The 21,226-nt window shown below is 39.3% G+C and overlaps 2 protein-coding genes across 2 annotated transcripts; both read right to left on the reverse strand.

Moving 5' to 3' along the window:
* Window positions 1-3,576: 3,576 nt before the first annotated feature.
* On the reverse strand, window positions 3,577-9,256 carry LOC131105675 (uncharacterized). The gene is made up of 6 exons (XM_078788629.1): window positions 9,140-9,256; window positions 7,154-7,255; window positions 5,669-7,066; window positions 5,442-5,584; window positions 3,799-3,905; window positions 3,577-3,718 (listed from the first exon to the last, which is right to left on the reverse strand). The coding sequence occupies exons 1-6, from the start codon at window positions 9,210-9,212 to the stop codon at window positions 3,583-3,585; spliced, it is 1,959 nt and encodes a 652-aa protein (XP_078644755.1). The 5' UTR covers window positions 9,213-9,256; the 3' UTR covers window positions 3,577-3,582.
* Window positions 9,257-12,384: 3,128 nt separating this feature from the next.
* On the reverse strand, window positions 12,385-18,084 carry LOC131105669 (uncharacterized). The gene is made up of 5 exons (XM_078788630.1): window positions 18,015-18,084; window positions 14,705-16,765; window positions 14,458-14,600; window positions 12,598-12,707; window positions 12,385-12,530 (listed from the first exon to the last, which is right to left on the reverse strand). Exons 1-5 carry the CDS (start codon window positions 18,082-18,084, stop codon window positions 12,395-12,397), a joined length of 2,520 nt encoding a protein of 839 aa, XP_078644756.1. The 3' UTR covers window positions 12,385-12,394.
* Window positions 18,085-21,226: the final 3,142 nt, after the last annotated feature.

The raw sequence follows: 21,226 nt of genomic DNA on the forward strand, positions 1-21,226 counted from the left end.
GTACTCCGGTTTCCTACCACATTCCAAAAACATGCTAGGTTAATTAGCGACTCCAAATTGTCCATAGGTATGAATGTGAGTGTGAATGGTTGTTTGTCTATATGTGCCCTGTGATTGGCTGGCTGGCGACCAGTCCAGGGTGTACCCCGCCTCTCACCCCGAAGTAAAAGTAGTATAATATACCAATTACTATGTATGTAATGATTACTACAAACAGGAAGTGGAATGAGAAGTTCCCTCTCCAGATTCCTGGAATGACCCAAATGAGATGGTGACGTTTCCACATCGGCGGCGGCGGCGGCGGCGGTAACATTTTCATTGTGAGTGACATCCTGATGAACAGTGTCAAAATTGCAACTTCTGCAAAAACGACGCCACTAATGACACCCGTTCCCGTCGTTTGATACCGCGAGACCTCCCCTGCTGCTTTCTAAATCAAGCATCCAGTGACCATGAGATATCCCAACGCTAAAGAACGCTAAAGAACAATACCCCCCCCTGTCAGTCTTTTTTTGCAGTGGATTTTTATCGTTCCTTAAATTCTGGCTAAGCGCCGCCTCTTCCTCTCTCCAGGCAGGCAGGCTCAGTGACACCTCATTGACTGGTGTGTCAGGCCTGCCTCCTTCCTCCGGGACGCCCGCAGCCGCTCGGGATTGATGGCAGACAGAGGTCGGCACATAATCACCACTGATGAATATGGAGGAGGCGGGCCTTTGCGCTTTACACGGAACGCTGCCAAAAAATGATAAGGAGCCCTCCTCCAGTCTGTCCTCAGGGACCCGGGGGCTCTCATCTCAAGGTTGTACGGCGGGGGTGGTGGGGGGGGCGACCGTCTCACCACTGACTGCACTTAATGAAAAGGCTCAGTCCAATTATTGGTCGACAGCCACCGCGCCCAAAAATGAACCGCATTGGGAGCACATGGCGGCTCGGACCGGCACGTGTTAGGGGATTGTGTAACGGCAATCTGTTATTTAATACCAACACACGGCTTTGCCAACATTTATGACTAACGTAGCACAAACGACTCGTCTTTTTACGTTCTTCTAAATACGGTTTTTAACATTAGAGCCCTCTAGACATGAAATAACACCCCTATAGTCACATTTACACTCCTACTACCCAATATTGGAGACATAATATGAGAAAATAGACATAAAAAACCTTTTTACGTGTTTTTAAATGTTTTTTTTTAATATTAGAGCCTTCAAGACATGAAATAACACCCCTATAGTCACATTTACGCTCCTACTACCCAATGTTGGAGACATAATATGAGAAAATAGACATAAAAAACCTTTTTACGTGTTTTTAAATGTTTTTTTTAATATTAGAGCCTTCAAGACATGAAATAACACCCCTATAGTCACATTTACGCTCCTATTACCCAATGTTGGACGCATAATATGAGAAAATAAGACAAAAAAAACTTTTTTACGTGCTTCTAAATACAGTTTTTAACATTAGAGCCCTCCAGACATGAAATAACACCCCTATAGTCACCTTTACACTCCTACTACCCCCAATATCGGAAACATAATATGAGAAAATAAGACATAAAAAAAAACCTTTTTACGTGCTTTTAAATACAGTTTTTAACATTAGAGCCCTCTAGACATGAAATAACACCCCTACAGTCACCTTTACACTCCTACTACCCCCGATATCAGAAACATAATATGAGAAAATAAGACATAAAAAAACTTTGTCCGGCCTTCTAAATGTGGTTTTTAACCTTAGAGCCCTCTAGACATGAAATAACACCCCTATAGTCACCTTTACACTCCTACTACCCAATGTTGGACACATAATATGAGAAAATAAGACATAAAAAAACCTTTTTACGTGCTTCTAAATACAGTTTTTAACATTAGAGCCCTCCAGACATGAAATAACACCCCTATAGTCACCTTTACACTCCTACTACCCCCGATATCGGAAACATAATATGAGAAAATAAGACATAAAAAAACTTTGTCCTGCCTTCTAAATGTGGTTTTTAACCTTAGAGCCCTCTAGACATGAAATAACACCCCTATAGTCACCTTTACACTCCTACTACCCAATGTTGGACACATAATATGAGAAAATAAGACATAAAAAAACCTTTTTACGTGCTTCTAAATACAGTTTTTAACATTAGAGCCCTCCAGACATGAAATAACACCCCTATAGTCACCTTTACACTCCTACTACCCCCAATATCAGAAACATAATATGAGAAAATAAGACATAAAAAACCTTTGTCAGGCCTTCTAAATGTGGTTTTTAACCTTAGAGCCCTCTAGACATGAAATAACACCCCTATAGTCACCTTTACACTCCTGCTACCCAATATTGGAGACATAATATGAGAAAATAAGACATAAAAAACCTTTGTCAGGCCTTCTAAATGTGGTTTTTAACCTTAGAGCCCTCTAGACATGAAATAACACCCCTATAGTCACCTTTACACTCCTACTACCCAATATTGGAGACATAATATGAGAAAACAAGACATAAAAAACCTTTTTACGTGCTTCTAAATACAGTTTTTAACATTAGAGCCCTCCAGACATGAAATAACACCCCTATAGTCACCTTTACACTCCTACTACCCCCAATATCAGAAACATAATATGAGAAAATAAGACATAAAAAACCTTTGTCAGGCCTTCTAAATGTGGTTTTTAACCTTAGAGCCCTCTAGACATGAAATAACACCCCTATAGTCACCTTTACACTCCTGCTACCCAATATTGGAGACATAATATGAGAAAACAAGACATAAAAAACCTTTTTACGTGCTTCTAAATACGGTTTTCAACATTAGAGCCCTCTAGACATGAAATAACACCCCTATAGTCACCTTTACACTCCTACTACCCAATATTGGAGACATAATGAGAGAAAATAAGACATAAAAACCTTTTTACATGCTTCTAATACAGTTTTTAACATTAGAGCATTCTAGACATAAAACAACACCCCTATAGTCACCTTTACACTCCTACTACCCCCAATATTGGAGACATAAGATGAGAAAATAAGACATAAAAAAAAACTTTTTCTGGGCTTCTAAATGTGTTTTTTAACATTAGAGCCCTCTAGACATGAAATAACACCCCTATAGTCACATTTACACTCCTACTACCCCCAATATTGGAGACATAATATGAGAAAACAAGACATAAAAAAACCTTTTTCTACGCTTCTAAATACGGTTTTTAACATTAGAGCCCTCTAGACATGAAATAACACCCCTATAGTCGCCATTATAGTAGACATAAGGATTAGACCAGGGGTGTCCAAACTTATTTCAGCAAGGGCCACTTCATCCCACGTTTATAGAGGTTAATTAGCTCCATAATTAATTGTCTCATACTTTTTTAATCTTGTAATCAAGTTAAATTAGATTAATCATGGGGGGGGGTCAAAAATCAAGACAGCTTTGAAAATTTGAAAGTATTTTTCCGCCAAAATGAAAATGATCAGCAAACTTCCATTCGGAATGATGGGTTAGTTCCGAAGCCAAACCCAGTAAAATCCCAGTAAAATCCCAGTAAAATCCCAGTAAAATCCCAGTAAAATCCCAGTAAAAACTCAAATCTCACAAATCCATTCTTGCTCAATAGAACAGCCCTCATCGTTCAAGAGTCCAGCATCAGTGAATTCTTTTCCCAGGATCTCACCACAGTCCTGCAGGTTCAGGTTGTTGGGTTGCCCGGATTGCCAGTGCCTGGAAAGAAACGCATCACCTTATGACATCGAATCAAACCTGGAGGACTTGTTGTCCTCTCAAGAAGTCTCTGAACTTACGCGTTGGTGACAGGAGTCCCGTCCACCCACATCCACGTCCCCTCTTTCGCACTGTCAGTCATTCCAATCCAGAACTGGCCTTTCCCCACTAAGTTCCCTACAAATGTCTGTTTGGATGAAGCGGAATCAAACATCAAACATGGCCGAAAGGCCTACAGAGGTACAACATATCTACACTCTACTTTTCAAGGACCTCCCATGACAGTTGGAGCTAAAACCAATGAGTTCTCGTGCTGGTACAGTTCTTAATGGTAGACCCACATCCTTGAATGTTTACCAGGGTGGTTTTCAGCTGAATGTGAAACTTCTAGCATGAGACTCAGCACCTCAGTAAATCCGAGGCCATGGTTCCCGGTCGGAAAACGGTGGTTTACACTCTCCGGGTCGGGGACGAGGTTTTGCTCGTTCTAGTATCTCAGGGTCTTGTTCAGTGTGACATTGGCAGGAGGATCTGCAGTAATGCGGTTGTTGTACCGGACCGCCATGGTGAACCGGAATTTCCCGGTCAGTCTATGGTCCCACCCTCACCTGTGGTCATGAGCTTTGGGTCGGGACCAATGAGATTGCGGATCCAAGTGGCTAAAATGACTTTTTTCCGTAGGGTGGCTGGACTAAGATTAAGACTAAAACCCTAAGAGAGGGTGAGGAGCACGGTCATCCGGGCTCACATCGAAAGGAACCAGATGAGGGGCATCTGGTCTGGATGCCTCCTGGTGTTTCAGGCATGCCCAGCTGAGAAGGGGGGGGGGGACCAAGGTCATGCCACAGCAGGCCTGGGAATGCCTTAGTGTCTTTCCCTCATAGTGGAACTGGAGGGAGGTACCGGAGACCAAGTGGTCCGGCCATCCCTACTATCCCCATAGTGGAATTGGAGGGAGGTACCGGAGACCAAGTGATCTAGCCATCCCGACTATCCCCATAGTGGAACTGGAGGGAGGTACCGGAGACCAAGTGGTCTAGCCATCCCTACTATCCCCATAGTGGAACTGGAGGGAGGTACCGGAGACCAAGTGGTCCGGCCATCCCTACTATCCCCATAGTGGAACTGAAGGGAGGTACCGGAGACCAAGTGATCTAGCCATCCCGACTATACCCATAGTGGAACTGGAGGGAGGTACCGGAGACCAAGTGGTCTAGCCATCCCTACTATCCCCATAGTGGAACTGGAGGGAGGTACCGGAGACCAAGTGATCTAGCCATCCCGACTATACCCATAGTGGAACTGGAGGGAGGTACCGGAGACCAAGTGGTGTAATTATCGCGGCCATCCCTACTATCCCCATAGTGGAACTGGAGGGAGGTACCGGAGACCAAGTGGTCCGGCCATCCCTACTATCCCCATAGTGGAACTGAAGGGAGGTACCGGAGACCAAGTGATCTAGCCATCCCAACTATACCAATAGTGGAACTGGAGGGAGGTACCGGAGACCAAGTGGTCCAGCTATACCTACTATCCCCATAGTGGAACTGGAGGGAGGTACCGGAGACCAAGTGGTCTAGCCATCCCTACAGAGACTACTGCCCCCGCAACTCGGATAAACAGAAGATGGATGAATGGAAGTATTTTTGGTAGACAGATCCGACCACTAAAGCAGATTTAGACTTTTAGACCAAGACTCCAGGTACGGTTTTTACCATCTTACCTGTTCTGCCCTGCTGTTTAGGACAACCAGGTCTCCTCCATTGCGGATGCAGTCTTGTCTACCTTCATTCCATTTCTTCTTCGTTGTAGAAACGTAGTAGCAGTTGGTGCCAAACTTCTTCCATCCGTTCCGACAAACCAAGCCTACAAAAAACGACCACAGACGAACTTCCGTTAAAAACCGTTGGTATCTTCAGGAAGTGATTCCAGACTCTGCTGTACTTTTACCGTTCAGTTTGGACGTCATCTTCTGGATGCTGGTCTGCATCTCCTGCCGTTCGGTCAGCAGGCTGCTCTGATTTCGTTGTAACATGTCGTTTTTGAGGCGCATCGCGTTGTAGTTGGCCTCCAGTTGGGCGTATTGGCTTTGCTGCAACTTCTTCACGAGCTCACACAACCGTTCACTGGTCTTCAACTGGTCCGTGCAATTCCGTTCCGTTCTCTTTTTGTCGGACTCTAACATGTTGTAGTTGATCTGTAGCAGGTCTTTCTCGTTCTTGACGTTGTTGAAGCGGGACCTGAAGTCATCTCTCTCAGCGGTCAAAGTGGTTTTACTGGTTTTGAGGAGGTCTTTCTCCTTAACTAGGGAGTCGTAACTGGACTGTAACTGGTCTTTGGTCTTTCTCAGTGAAGAGTAATCGCGTTGTAATCGCTCGTTCTCGTTTTTGAGATTGTTGAAGCGGGACTTGAAGTCATCTCTTTCAGCTGCGGCAGCGGTTTTTCCGGTTTGAAGGATCTCCTTCTCCTGAACCAGGGAATCGTAGCTCGCTTGTAACTGGTCTTTGGTCTTTCTCAGTGAAGAGTAATCGCGTTGTAAGCGGTCGTTATCGTTTTTGAGGTTGTCGAAGCCGGACCTAAGGTCATCTCTCTCAGTGGCCAAAGTGGTTTTACTGGTCTGAAGGTGGTCTTTTTCCTTAACGAGGGAGTCGTAACTAGACTGTAACTGGTCTTTGGTCTTTCTCAGTGAAGAGTAATCGCGTTGTAAGCGGTCGTTATCGTTTTTGAGATTGTCGAAGCTGGACCTAAGGTCATCTCTCTCAGTGGCCAAAGTGGTTTTACTGGTCTGAAGGTGGTCTTTTTCCTTAACGAGGGAGTCGTAACTGGACTGTAACTGGTCTTTGGTCTTTCTCAGTGAAGAGTAATCGCGTTGTAAGCGGTCGTTATCGTTTTTGAGGTTGTCGAAGCCGGACTTGAAGTCATCTCTCTCAGCGGTCAAAGTGGTTTTACTGGTTTGAAGGAGGTCTTTGTCCTTAACGAGGGAATCGTACCTGGCCTGCAACTGGCCGTGGTCTGCCCTTAGCGCGCTAATCTGCGTTTGTAACGCATCGTGTTCCGTGTTTAGTCGGGTGTGGTTGCGTTGCAGCCCTTTGACATCGGCTTTCAACTCATCCCTTTCCGTGGTCAAAGCCTTCTTGCTGCTGAGGAGTTCATCTCGGTTCTTCACCAGAGAATCATAGCTGGTCTTCAACTGGTTTTGGTCCTTTGTGAGGTTACTCAAACTGGTTTCAAGGTGGTTTCTCTCTGTAGTTAGGGCAGAAATGACTTGGTTTTTAGTCTGGAGATCCTCCTGAGTCAGACGGTCTGCGTTAGCCTGGTCTTCGGAAGCCAAGTAGGGCAATAGCTTATCTGTGAAACGGAGAAAATGATGAAAACGATGTTTCCACGTTCTGCTTATGATTACAGTTGATTGAAATCAGGAAGTCCAGAACGTACAGTGGAGAAATTGTCCGACGTTCCCAGCCAGCAGGATCGCACACAGCAAACCGAGACACAAAGTCGCACGTCTGCACGATTTCTTCTGTCTTTGAAAATTCACTGTCAAAAAACCAAAATATGTGTTTTATTTCAAAAGAACGAAGATGAAAAGAAATCAAATTTGGAGTGATGGAGTTCATATTTCCCATTATTGGCGGTGGAAGGTTCCATTGGACGCATGGAGACGTTCAGTTAATGCTAACATTTTTAGCTCGATGCTTTTAAAATCAATTACACACACAAAACCTGCTGATGATGGCCAATTAATAAATAACTAATTAGCAAATATTATTTTCATATTTTGTAGCAACGATGTTCAGTCAACACACGTTTTTATACATAAATACGAAAACAAAAGTGTAATATAAGATTATATGATTATATATTTATAAAAGTGAAAATAAAAAAAATCCCTAGTTAATTCCACTCTATTACAATTTGTAAGTAATATATATTAATTACACTTTTTCATGCCTATTATCAATTAAAAAAAATATAAAAATTAATAAATAAATATATTAATAATGTATATATTTTAATAATATATATATAAGTATATTTTTGTAGTTGTGGCCTAAATTAGGCACTTTTGTAATATAAGATTATATATTTATAAAAGTGAAAACTTAATTCCACTCTATTACAATTTGTAAGTAATATATATTAATTAATAAATCAACGTTTTTTTGTTCTTATTATTAATAAAAAAAAACATAAATATATAATATAAAATAAATAAATATATATATATATATATTAATAATGTATATATTTTAATAAAATATATATAAGTATATTTTTGTATTTGTGGCCTAAATTATGCACTTTTGTAATATAAGATTATATGATTATATATTTATAAAAGGGAAAATAAAATAAAAAATCCTTGTTAATTCCTATAATAAATCAACGCTTTTTCGTTCCTATTATTAATTTTAAAAAATATTTAAATATATAATATAAATCAATAAATATATTAATAATGTATATATTTTAATAATATATAAATAAGTATATTTTTGTATTTGTGGCCTAAATTATGCACTTTTGTAATATAAGATTATATATTTATAAAAGTGAAAACTTAAAAAAATCCTTCGTTAATTCCACTCTATTACATTTGTAAGTAATATATATTAATTAATAAATCAACGTTTTTTTGTTCCTATTATTAATAAAAAAAACATAAATATATAATATAATATAAATAAATAAATATATATATATATATTAATAATGTATATATTTTAATAAAATATATATAAGTATATTTTTGTATTTGTGGCCTCAATTATGCACTTTTGTAATATAAGATTATATGATTATATATTTATAAAAGTGAAAATTAAAAAAATTCCTTGTTATTCCTATAATAAATCAACACTTTTTCGTTCCTATTATTAATTAAAAATTTAAATATATAATGTAAATCAATAAATATATTAATAATGTATATATTTTAATAATATATATAAGTATATTTTTGTATTTGTGGCCTAAATGATGCATTTTTTATGATAAAAATGTCTAAATGAAGTCAAACACAAAAATATAAAGCATTCAGAAGAAGCATTCAAAGGGGTTGGGATGATGTGTAGTATTCTAAACCGGCCACCGGGTGTCAGTAATGTTACGTTGATGAGACAATAGCCACCACAGGAAGTACTGTACAGAACAGGAAGTAAAACAAGAATAACTACAAGGAACCTATGTCTTAACTAAGTCTTATATGTTTTAATTATCTTCTGTCTACTTTATGAGTTAATAGGAGAGTAAAAGTGACTGTGGGGGTGTTATTTTATGTCTAGAGGGCTCTAATAATGTTAATGCCTCATAATGCTCTCTAATTTCTGGAAATTCACTCATCACGGTCTGGAACCAGTTACTGTAATTTAATATTTAAAATATTTTTTAAATGGATTGAAGCCAGTTAGACGTGTGTACCTTGAGTTACGAGTCCTTCCATCGTGAGGTTCTTACTTAAGTACGGACCGTCGTCCACTTCCATTGGGTCCATTTTTTCATCCACTAGTTTTCTTTTGGTTCGTTCCAAGGTGACACTTGGAGGCAAAGCACAAAAAAATGCAAAACGTCAGTGTTATAAGTCTAAATATGACAATAAAGCTGTAATATTATGAGATAATGTACAAGAAGAAAGTTGAAATAGCTGGAAAAAATATAATTTTGAAATATAAAGCCATCTACAGTATCTACATGTATATATATATATATGTGTGTGTGTGTATATATACTGGTTATATATACTGTATATAGGTAAAAAAAAAAGTTAAATTATTATAAAAAGAAAATTAATGAAGATTATTTGTGAATAAAGTTGTAATATTAAAAAAAATAATATCAGACATGGGAAAAAACACTAATTTTACCAGAATAATTTCTAAATATTTAGACAAAAAAGGTTTTACACGAATAAAAAAGGCATATTGAGTTGAAATATTACAGAAAAAATAAAAAATAAAGTTGTAATTTTTTTTTTTTAATTAGGTTGGGGAAAAAGGTTTTTCTTTAATTTTGAAAATACAATTTCCCAAGATTATTAATTAAGTTGAAATAGTTAGAAATTATAAACAGAACTAGAATAAAATCGGTAAATAAAGTTATATTATTATGAAAAGAAAATTCGTGAAGATTATTTGTGAATAAAGTTGAAATAAACAATAAAAAAATAATAATAATAAATAATAAAATAAAATAACAGCAGATATTGAAAAATTTGACCAGAATAAATTCAAAATATTTAGACAAGAGTCGTCGTAGCGGAATTGTGAAGCCATCAGTAAATAAGTCAGTCTTACCGCTTCGTTTGCATGAAAATTCCATGAAGTGACACCATGACTTCTTTCATGTTGTATTTATTGCAAAGAACAGGAAGTCAGCTGAGCTCTGATTGGTTAGCAGCGTCCACATTCCCACCGTATAATACTTCCAGGATTTATTTCTTAAAATGCAAACAACTGAAGTTCAATGCCACTTTAGAGAAGTTCGACACTTTCTGTATCAACTTTGATAAGCCAAGGTGGGGGGGGGGGGGGGGGACCTTTGGTGGCAAACTGAAGCCTTCATCCAAGCTTTCACTTCCTGTTTTCTCCTCCCGTGTAAACTTCCCTCCGCTCATATGTACTTGAAAGTGCAAATTCTGTCGTTTCAAACCGAAACGTACTGTGGGATCACTTCCTGTAAAAGAAGAACCTCTCAGTGTCTTTCGGTGCCACATGTTTATTCCCATATTTTTTTTATTTTTTCACTCATTTTTAAAAACTTTATTCTCATAAAATTACGCTGTTTTTTTTTTTTATTTCTTCATTTTTTTTTTTTTACCCCCCAACTATTTCAAACTTTTTTCTTTTATTCTCCAGAATATTATTTTATTCCCAAGGTATTTTTACTTTATTGAAGTAACCTAATTTTCCAAAATATTATTACTTTATTATTTGTTTTTTCTGACAATGTTATTTAATATTTTCAACTGTATGCTACTACTTTTGTGTTGTTTTCATCATAATTAAAATTAAAATAAAATTTATTTAAAACATTAAAATTGTTACTATTTCTCACAATGACTTGTTTTCTCATGATATTTTGACTTGTAAAATTACTACAATTCGGACTTTTTTATTGCAGTTTTTTTTTTATATATTTTTAAACATTATTGTAAAATTAATGCTGATTTTTTGCAGTTTTTTTTTTTTTTTTTTAGTTTCTCATGATTTTTTTTTTTTTTTCAGAATGGGCCACCCAAAAAAAAAAACAGTTGTGGATCGCAAATGGCCCCCGGCCCCCTTTTTAGACACTGGTTGTTGTCTGCATAATCACTATTTTATTCAATTTCTCTTAGTCAAAAACTTTATTCTTATAAAATTACGCTGTTTTTTTATTTCTTTTTTTTATTTCTTCATTTTTTTACCCCCCAACTATTTCAAACTTTTTTCTTTTATTCTCCAGATTATGATTTTATTCCCAAGGTATTTTTACTTTATTAAAAGTAATATAACATTTTCAGCAACCTAATTTTCCAAAATATTATAACTTTATTATTTGTATTTTCTGACAATGTTATTTAAAATATATATTTTTTTATATTTTATCTAATATTTTCAACTGTATGCTACTACCCTTATGTTGTTTTTCATCATAATTAAAATTAAATTAAAATTTATTTAAAACATTAACATTTTTACTATTTCTCACAATGACTTTTTTCTCATGATATTTTGACTTGTAAAATTACTACAATTTGGACTTTTTTATTGCAGTTTTTTTTGTATATATTTTTAAACATTATTGTAAAATTAGCGCTGATTTTTTGCTTTTTTGCAGTTTTTTTTTTTTTTAGTTTTCTCATGATTTTTTTTTTTTTTTTTTCAGAATGGGCCACCCAAAAAAAAAAAATAACAGTTGTGGATCGCAAATGGCCCCCGGCCCCCTTTTTAGACACTGGTTGTTGTCTGCAGAATCACTATTTTATTCAATTTCTCTTAGTCAAAAACTTTATTCTCATAAAATTACGCTGTTTTTTTTATTTCTTCATTTTTTTTTACCCCCCAACTATTTCAAACTTTTTTCTTTTATTCTCCAGATTATGATTTTATTCCCAAGGTATTTTTACTTTATTCAAAGTAATATAACATTTTCAGCAACCTAATTTTCCAAAATATTATAACTTTATTATTTGTTTTTTCTGACAATGTTATTTAAAAAAAATATTTTTTTTATATTTCAACTAATATTTTCAACGGTATGCTACTACCCTTATGTTGTTTTTCATCATAATGTAACAATATTAAAATTACTATTTCTCACAATAACTTTTTTTCTCATGATATTTTGACTTGTAAAATTACTACAATTTTGACTTTTTTTATTTAAGCTTTTTTGTATATATTTTTTAAACATTATTGTAAAATTTGTGCTGATTTTTGCTTTTTTTTACATTTTTTTTTTGTTTTCTTATGAAATGATTTTTTTTCAGAATGGGCCACCCAAAAAAAAAAAAAAATCAATTTCTCTTAGTCATCAACTGAATTACATCGGATGAATTATTAAAAACATTTATTTAATCTTCAATTAAAAAAAAATAAAAAACAAAATGAAGAAAACATTGAACATTTAAATGATTCTTTTCTTCAACCAAGATCTGCACGCATCCCTTCAACAGCACGATGGTTCGATCCAGACAACTCAATTCTCGCAAATCCAGTTCTTTTTCAGAGCACAGCTCTCATCGTTCCAGACTCCAGAAATACTGAACACTTTTTTCTGGACTTCCCCACAATCCTGGTTCCGGAAGTCGTTGGGTTGCCCGGACTGCCAGTACCTGTTATAAAACACCTCATGTTACGACGTCGGTACAAACTGAACGTGAATTGTTGTCCTGAACTTACGCCGTGGTGACAGGAGTCTCGTCCACCCACGTCCAAGTCCCCTCGGTCACGCTGTCGGTCAGTCCAATCCACGCATGTTGGTTATTTCCAACTAGACCCGTAACGAATATCTGTTGGTGTGGACCAGAATCGTGCGTCAGACATCCATGACAGTTTTGTTTTTATGGGGTCTAAGACCAATGGGTTTTCCTGGTCCAGTTTCGAATGGTAGACCACACTCAAACACAGAGTGTCGTGCCTGTGAGGCGTCCTGTAGGATCCTGTGCGGGTTATTTGCTGGTCGTAACACAAGAAAGAGTTCTAACAGGATGGCCGATGATTTCGTAGCAAACTCTTATGATGCTGAATAAGCGTGTCCGGTTCTGAAGATGTAGCGAATAAAACCATGAAATGAATAAAAAAAAGTCATTTTCTTCTCAATAAAACCGTGATAGAAGGTCAGCAAGACGTTTTTGTTCACTCGAAAAGAACTCTGTGTGTCTAAAACAGGGGGTCTCAAACATGCGGCCCGCGGGCCAAATGTGGCCCGCAGGACACCAGTTTAAGGCCCCCGCGCAAGTTTGATATGGATGCTGTATGGTATCATGTACCCAGAAAAAAATGATTACGTTTGATTAATGTTCATGTTAAAGGTTAAATAACTGTTAATAGTTATCCTCCCTATCCGTGTGGAAGTGGTAATTTTTTGGCTATTTAAGTTGAAAGGAAATAACTTGAAGGCTACCGTTTAGGTCGCTATTTATTTATTACTGATTGATTGATTTTCTTTATTCTTGATTTATTTATTTTTCATCTTGTGTAGAAAAATAAAAATTTTGTTTGTCCGAACAAAATTGTAAACGGTTGGTATTTTGACAAATTAATGGCACACTTTCTCGTCTGATTTTTTTTAAAAATCGGGTAGGTTTTTTTGTATGATGAAAGTAAGGGGGTGTTTTATTAAAATTTTGCAGAATTCGTCCAAACAAAATTGTAAACGGTATATAACCTGAAATAACCTGAAGTGCGTTGCTAACTTCGGCTAGCTTAAATTTTGCCGAATTCGTCCGAACAAAATAGTAAATGGTTGATATTCGGATAAATAAATGGCAAACTCGGGATCTAAACGGCTACTTTCTCGCCTGATTTTTACAAAAACGGGTAGACGCGCAATGCATTGTGGGTTGTCCTGTAGTACGTAGTACCTAAACGCTTTGCATACTGTCTGATGGATTGGGTATGCAGTATGGATAGTATGGGTATGAAGTACGTAGTAGTTAGTATGCGGTTTCGAACACAGCCAAAGTCTCCTGGGTCTTTCCTGAGACCTCCGACCATGAACTGAAAACCTCCCAAGAAAACATCTGGGAGCCATCTTGACCAAGATGCCCAGACCACCTCATCTGGTTCTTCTCAATACAGAGGATCAGAGTTCCTCCTGGATGATGGTGCTTCTCGTCTTATCTCGAAGGGAAGGTCTAACCACCTTATGGCAAATACTCGTTTCGGCCATTTGTACTCATGATCTTGTCCTTTCAGTCGCTACCCAAAGTTCCTGACCATCGGCGAGGGAAGGAACCGCAACGGACTGTTGCAGGGTCCGCATCACTGCAGACACCACACCATCGTGACCAAGACCCCAAGGTGCTTCAACTCCTCTTGGACGTACTGATTCTTCAACCTCGTCTAAGAACCGATGCAGTGCGAGTTGAAGTTCACGACTCGATGAAGTCAGCAAGACCACATCCTGCAGGTTGCCGCACCAAAACCACTGAGGTCGGTATCCGACTCATGATCCTTCACGTACAGCTGTTGCCATCTTGTGGCGTTACTACGAACCAAACAAGAATCCCGAATGACGAATATTTTTGAACGTCTCACCTGTTCTTCCCAGCTGTTTACGATCACCAGATCTGTTCCCTTCCGGATGCAATCTTTCCTGCTTTCTTTCCAGTTCTTAGTAGTTTTTGAGATGTAGTAGCAACTGGTTCCAAACTTCCTCCAGCCATCTCGACAACGCATGCCTACAGAAATCGAACACATAATTGTACGACTAATTAAACACAATTGGTGTTCTCACGGAACGTAAAGGTTTTTTCATTGACCCCAGTATCTGCCGTACACTTACCGTTCAGTTTGGTCGTCATCTTGCGGATGTTCTTCTGCATTTCATAGCGTTCCGTTAGCAGGCTGCTGTGATTGTTCCGTAACTCCTCGTATCCGAGTTGCATCGCGTCGGAATTGGCTTGCATTTGTGTGTATTGGGTTTCCAGCATCATGATCCGGGTCTGACACAAACGTTCAATGGTCTCTAACTGGTCTGAGTAATTCCGTTCCATTTGTCTTTTGTCAACCTCTAACTGGGTGTAGTTGATCTGTAGCAGGTCTTTGTCGTTTTTCAGCTGACTGAAGCGAAACCTGAAGTCATCTCTCTCGGTAGCCAAAGTGGTTTTACTGGTTTGAAGGAGGTCTTTCTCAGTAATGAGGGAGTCGTAACTGGACTGTAACTGGTCCTTGGTCGTCCTAAGTGAAGAGTAATCGCGTTGTAAGCGGTCGTTCTCGTTTTTGAGATTGTTGAAGCGGGACTTGAAGTCATCTCTTTCTGCAGCCAAAGTGGTTTTACTGGTTTGAAGGAGGTCTTTCTCCTTAACGAGGGAGTCGTAACTGGACTGTAACTGGTCCTTGGTCTTTCTCAGTGAAGAGTAATCGCGTTGTAATCGGTCGTTCTCGTTTTTGAGATTGTTGAAGCGGGACTTGAAGTCATCTCTTTCTGCAGCCAAAGTGGTTTTACTGGTTTGAAGGAGGTCTTTCTCAGTAATGAGGGAGTCATAACTGGACTGTAACTGGTCCTTGGTCGTCCTAAGTGAAGAGTAATCGCGTTGTAAGCGGTCGTTCTCGTTTTTGAGATTGTCGAAGCGGGACTTGAAGTCATCTCTTTCGGCAGCCAAAGTGGTTTTACTGGTTTGAAGCAGGTCTTTCTCCTTAACGAGGGAGTCGTAACTGGACTGTAACTGGTCTTTGGTCTTTCTCAGTGAAGAGTACTCAAGTTGTAAACGGTCTTTCTTGTTTTTGAGGTTGTCGAAGCCGGAACTAAGGTCATCTCTCTCGGTAGCCAAAGCGGTTTTACTGGTTTGAAGCAGGTCTTTCTCAGTAACAAGTGAGTCGTAACTGGACTGTAACTGGTCCTTGGTCATCCTCAGTGAAGAGTAATTGCTTCGTAAGCGGTCGTTCTCGTTTTTGAGATTGTCGAAGCGGGACTTGAGGTCATCTCTTTCTGCAGTGGCAGCGGTTTTTCCGGTTTGAAGGATCTCCTTCTCCTGAACCAGGGAATCGTAGCTCGCTTGTAACTGGTCTTTCTCGCTTCTCAGGGAAGAGACATGGCTTTGTAAACGGTCTTTCTCGTTTTTGAGGGTGTCGAAGCCGGACTTGAGGTCATCTCTCTCAGCGGCCAAAGTGGTTTTACTGGTTTGAAGCAGGTCTTTCTCCTTAACGAGTGAGTCGTAACTGGACTGTAACTGGTCCTTGGTTGTCCTCAGTGAAGAGTAATCACGTTGTAAGCGGTCGTTCTCGTTTTTCAGGTTGTCGAAGCCAGACCTGAGGTCATCTCTCTCGGTAGCCAAAGTGGTTTTACTGGTTTGAAGGAGGTCTTTCTCAGTAACCAGTGAGTCGTAACTGGACTGTAACTGGTCCTTGGTTGTCCTCAGTGAAGAGTAATCGCGTTGTAGGCGGTCGTTCTCGTTTTTGAGGTTATCGAAGCCGGACCTGAGGTCATCTCTCTCAACAGCCAAAGTGGTTTTACTGGTTTGAAGGAGGTCTTTCTCCTTAACGAGAGAATCGTACCTGGCCTGCAACTGGCCGTGGTCTGCCCTTAGCGCGCTAATCTGCGTTTGTAACGCATCGTATTCCGTGTTTAGTCTGCTGTGGTTGCTTTGCAGCCCTTTGACATCGGCTTTCAACTCATCCCTTTCCGTGGTCAAAGCCTTCTTGCTGCTGAGGAGTTCATCTCGGTTCTTCACCAGAGAATCATAGCTGGTCTTCAGCTGGTTTTGGTCCTTTGTTAGATTATTCAACCTCGCCTCCAACTGGTTTTGTTCTGTATAAAAAACTTGGTTTTTAGTCTGGAGATTCTCCTGAGTCAGACGGTCTGAGATAGCCTGGTCTTCGGAAGCCAAGTAGGGCAATAGCTTATCTGTGAAACAAAGAAAATGATGAAAACGTTTCCACGTTCTGCTTATGATTACAGTTGATTGAAATCAGGAAGTCCAGAACGTACAGTGGAGAAATTGTCCGACGTTCCCAGCCAGCAGGATCGCACACAGCAAACCGAGACACAAAGTCGCACGTCTGCACGAACTCTTCCGTCTTTGAAAATTCACTACATTGGAAGGAAATATCGGCAAAGCAAAAACCGGACTGCAGTCAAGCATGTTGGCGGTAACCTGCACAAGTGCTGCTAACATTGGGGAGCTGCGGTTCATTGAGGAGAAAGATGAATTTCCAACATTTATTGTGATATTGTGACACAGACACTGGGCAGCAGTCAAGCATGGTGGTGATAATGCACACGAGTGCTGCCAACATTAGGGTGCTGCGGTTCATAGAACACCTGAATTATAACATCAAGTGACTTAGATTGTGAATCAAGTGAAGCATGGCAGAAGGTGCATGCACGAGTGCTACCAACATTAGGAAGCTGCGGTTCATAGAACACCTGAATTATAACACGAAGTGATTTAGATTGTGAATCAAGTCAAGCATGGCAGTGGACGCATGCACGAGTGCTACCAACACTAGGAAGCTGCGGTTCACAGAAAACCTGAATTATAACACAAAGTGAGTTAGATTGTGAATCAAGTCAAGCAAGGCAGAAGGTGCATGCACGAGTGCTACCAACATTAGGGAGCTGCGGTTCAGAGAAAACCTGAATTATAACACAAAGCGATTTAGATTGTGAATCAAGTCAAGCATGGCAGTGGGCGCATGCACGAGTGCTACCAACACGAGGAAGCTGCGGTTCACAGAAAACCTGAATTATAACACAAAGTGATTTAGATTGTGAATCAAGTCAAGCATGGCAGTGGGTGCATGCACGAGTGCTACCAACACTAGGGAGTTCTATAAAATGCAAATATTATGAACAATATATAAACATTTTATGTAGCGAATGTGTTAATCGACAATAATAAACAAGACATATTTCATAAACAAAACAATGTAAATAAGATAGATATAATTAACATAATACTTCCCAAGTTAAATTATTTTATGAACACATACAAGCCAAGATGATGATATACTAATATTGCTATGTGATGTTTATAATTAATGTCATACTCTATAATCAAAATAATTACTTACACTGAAATAAAACATTAAAAGCCAAAATGAAGAAATAATATTATAGCTATATAATATAACATAATATTATAATAATTTACCTTGGGTGAGCGATCCATCCATTGGGAAGTTCTTACTTAAATATCCGTCATCCATTTCCATGACATCCATTTTTCATCCAATTGGTTTTGTTTTTATTTGTTCAGGTGGGAGACACTTATGGGTTCATGCAAATCATAAACAAAGTAAAGATGTTTACATAATATATACCGGAATATACATATAGAACATATAGACAAACAACCATTCACACTCACATTCATACTTATGGACAATTTGGAGTAATGCTAATTAACCTAGCATGTTTTTGGAACATGCAAACTCCGCACAGACATGGCCGAGGGTGGGATTGAACTCGGGTCTCTTAGCTGTGAAGCCTGTGTGCTAACCACCCGGTCGCTGTTCAGTATATTTTTTTATCAAAATAGTAGTCATGCCAAAATGTTGTGTTGCTGCTGGATGTTCACAGTATCCGAGTGATACTGTTGTGGGGGGTGCTGGAGCCTATCCCAGCTGTCTTCAGGGTACGAGAGGCGGGGTACACCCTGGACTGGTCGCCAGCCAGCCAATCACAAGGCACATATAGACAAACAACCATTCACACTCACATTCATACCTATGGACAATTTGGAGTCGCTAATTAACCTAGCATGTTTTTGGAATGTGGGAGGAAACCGGAGTACCCGGAGAAAAACCCAGATATGCAAACTCCACAGTGATGAAACCAGGTTCAAACCCAGGTCTTCCCGATCTCGTGACTGTTTAGCCTATATGCTAACCATCGTCTTACATAATGCTGTACATAATATACGGTAAATGTCTTGTCTTCCTACATAAATCAGAAAATTCTAAGAAAATACTTTCATTTCCATCATCTTGTACCAAAATTGTCACACAACTAGCAAAAAAAAAAAAAAGCTCTTACCTCCGGAAACTTTTGAGACTTTCTGTGGATGCATGAAAATTCCATGAAGTGACAGTATGACTTCCTTTATGTTGTTACATTTAGCACAGGAAACAGGATGTTAGCTGGGCTCTGATTGGTTATAAATGTCTATGTTCAAACTCCATACTGACATTTGGGTTTTGTTTTTGTTGCCTTGAACTTTAGAGAAGTTCTCCACTTTCCATTTCCTTTATCTGCTCATTGAAGCCTTCATCCAGGCTTTCTCTTCCTGTTTTCTCCTCCGGATGGATGCAAAAGTGCAAACGCCGTCCTTTCACACACAAAACATCGGAAGCGGGTATTCGTGGAGTCGAAACCTTTTCTTGTATCAGAATAACCTCTGAGTGTCCTTTGATGCCCTCTGACTCGAGAACTTGTCATCTGATTCCCATCATCTCATGACCTCTAAGAAATAAGACCAGGTTCATTTTCACTTTCACTTCAGACGAATTTATCTTGCTGCTCAATTTGTGTTAGCATTCACATTTTCCCCTCAATGAATTGCAGCTCCCCCATTGTTGGAAGCACTCGTGTACACTCCCACCGCTATGCTTGACCTGATTCACAATGTAACTCACTTTGTGTTATAATTAATTGTTTGTATGAACCGCAGCTCCCTAGTGTTGGTAGCACTCGTGCATGCACCCACTGCCATGCTTGACTTGATTCACAATCTAACTCACTTTGTGTTATAATTCAGGTTTTTTATGAACCGCAGCTCCCCAGTGTTGGTAGCACTCGTGCATGCGCCCATTGCCATGCTTGACTTGATTCACAATCTAACTCACTTTGTGTTGTAATTAATTGTTTGTATGAACCGCAGCTCCCTAGTGTTGGTAGCACTCGTGCATGCGCCCACGGCCATGCTTGACTTGATTCACAATCTAACTCACATTGTGTTATAATTCAGGCGCAGCTCCCTAGTGTTGGTAGCACTCATGCATGCGCCCACCACCATGCTTGACTTGATTCACAATCTAACTCACTTTGTGTTATAATTCAGGTTTTCTATGAACCGCAGCTCCCCAGTGTTGGTAGCACTCGTGCATGCGCCCACCACCATGCTTGACTTGATTCACAATCTAACTCACTTTGTGTTGTAATTAATTGTTTGTATGAACCGCAGCTCCCTAGTGTTGGTAGCACTCGTGCATGCGCCCACTGCCATGCTTGACTTGATTCACAATCTAACTCACATTGTGTTATAATTCAGGCGCAGCTCCCTAGTGTTGGTAGCACTCATGCATGCACCCACTGCCATGCTTGACTTGATTCACAATCTAACTCACTTTGTGTTATAATTCAGGTTTTTTATGAACCGCAGCTCCCCAGTGTTGGTAGCACTCATGCATGCGCCCACCGCCATGCTTGACTTGATTCAAAATCTAACTCACTTTGTGTTATAATTAATTGTTTGTATGAACCGCAGCTCCCTAGTGTTGGTAGCACTCGTGCATGCACCCACTGTGCAAAGTGATTGACTTGATTCACAATCTAACTCACTTTATGTTATAATTCAGGTTTTCTATGAACCGCAACTCCCTAGTGTTGGTAGCACTTGTGCATGCACCCACTGCCATGCTTGACTTGATTCATAATGTAACTCACTTTGTGTTATAATTAATTGTTTGTATGAACCGCAGCTCCCTAGTGTTGGTAGCACTCGTGCATGCGCCCATTGCCATGCTTGACTTGATTCACAATCTAACTCACTTTGTGTTATAATTAATTGTTTGTATGAACCGCAGCTCCCTAGTGTTGGTAGCACTCGTGCATGCACCCACTGCCATGATTGACTTGATTCACAATCTAACTCACTTTGTGTTATAATTCAGGTTTTCTATGAACCGCAGCTCCCTAGTGTTGGTAGCACTCGTGCATGCACCCATTGCCATGCTTGACTTGATTCACAATCTAAATCACTTTGTGTTATAATTTAGGTTTTCTCTGAACCGCAGCTCCCTAGTGTTGGTAGCACTCGTGCATGCACCCACTGCCATGATTGACTTGATTCACAATCTAACTCACGTTGTGTTATAATTAATTGTTGGTATGAACCGCAGCTCCCTAGTGTTGGTAGCACTCGTGCATGCGCCCACTGCCATGATTGACTTGATTCACAATCTAACTCACTGTGTGTTATCATTCAGCTTTTCTATGAACCGCTGCTCCCTAGTGTTGGTAGCACTCGTGTGCATAATTACCACCATGCTTGACTGCCGCCCAGTGTCTGCGTCACAATATCACAGTAAATGTTGGAAATTCATCTTTCCCCTCGATGAACCGCAGCTCCCCAATGTTAGCAGC

The sequence above is a fragment of the Doryrhamphus excisus genome, linkage group LG23 (assembly GCF_037039965.1).
Source record: "Doryrhamphus excisus strain RoL-2023G ecotype Guam linkage group LG23, RoL_Dexc_Guam_v1.1, whole genome shotgun sequence".
NCBI classification, from domain to species: Eukaryota; Metazoa; Chordata; class Actinopteri; order Syngnathiformes; family Syngnathidae; genus Doryrhamphus; species Doryrhamphus excisus.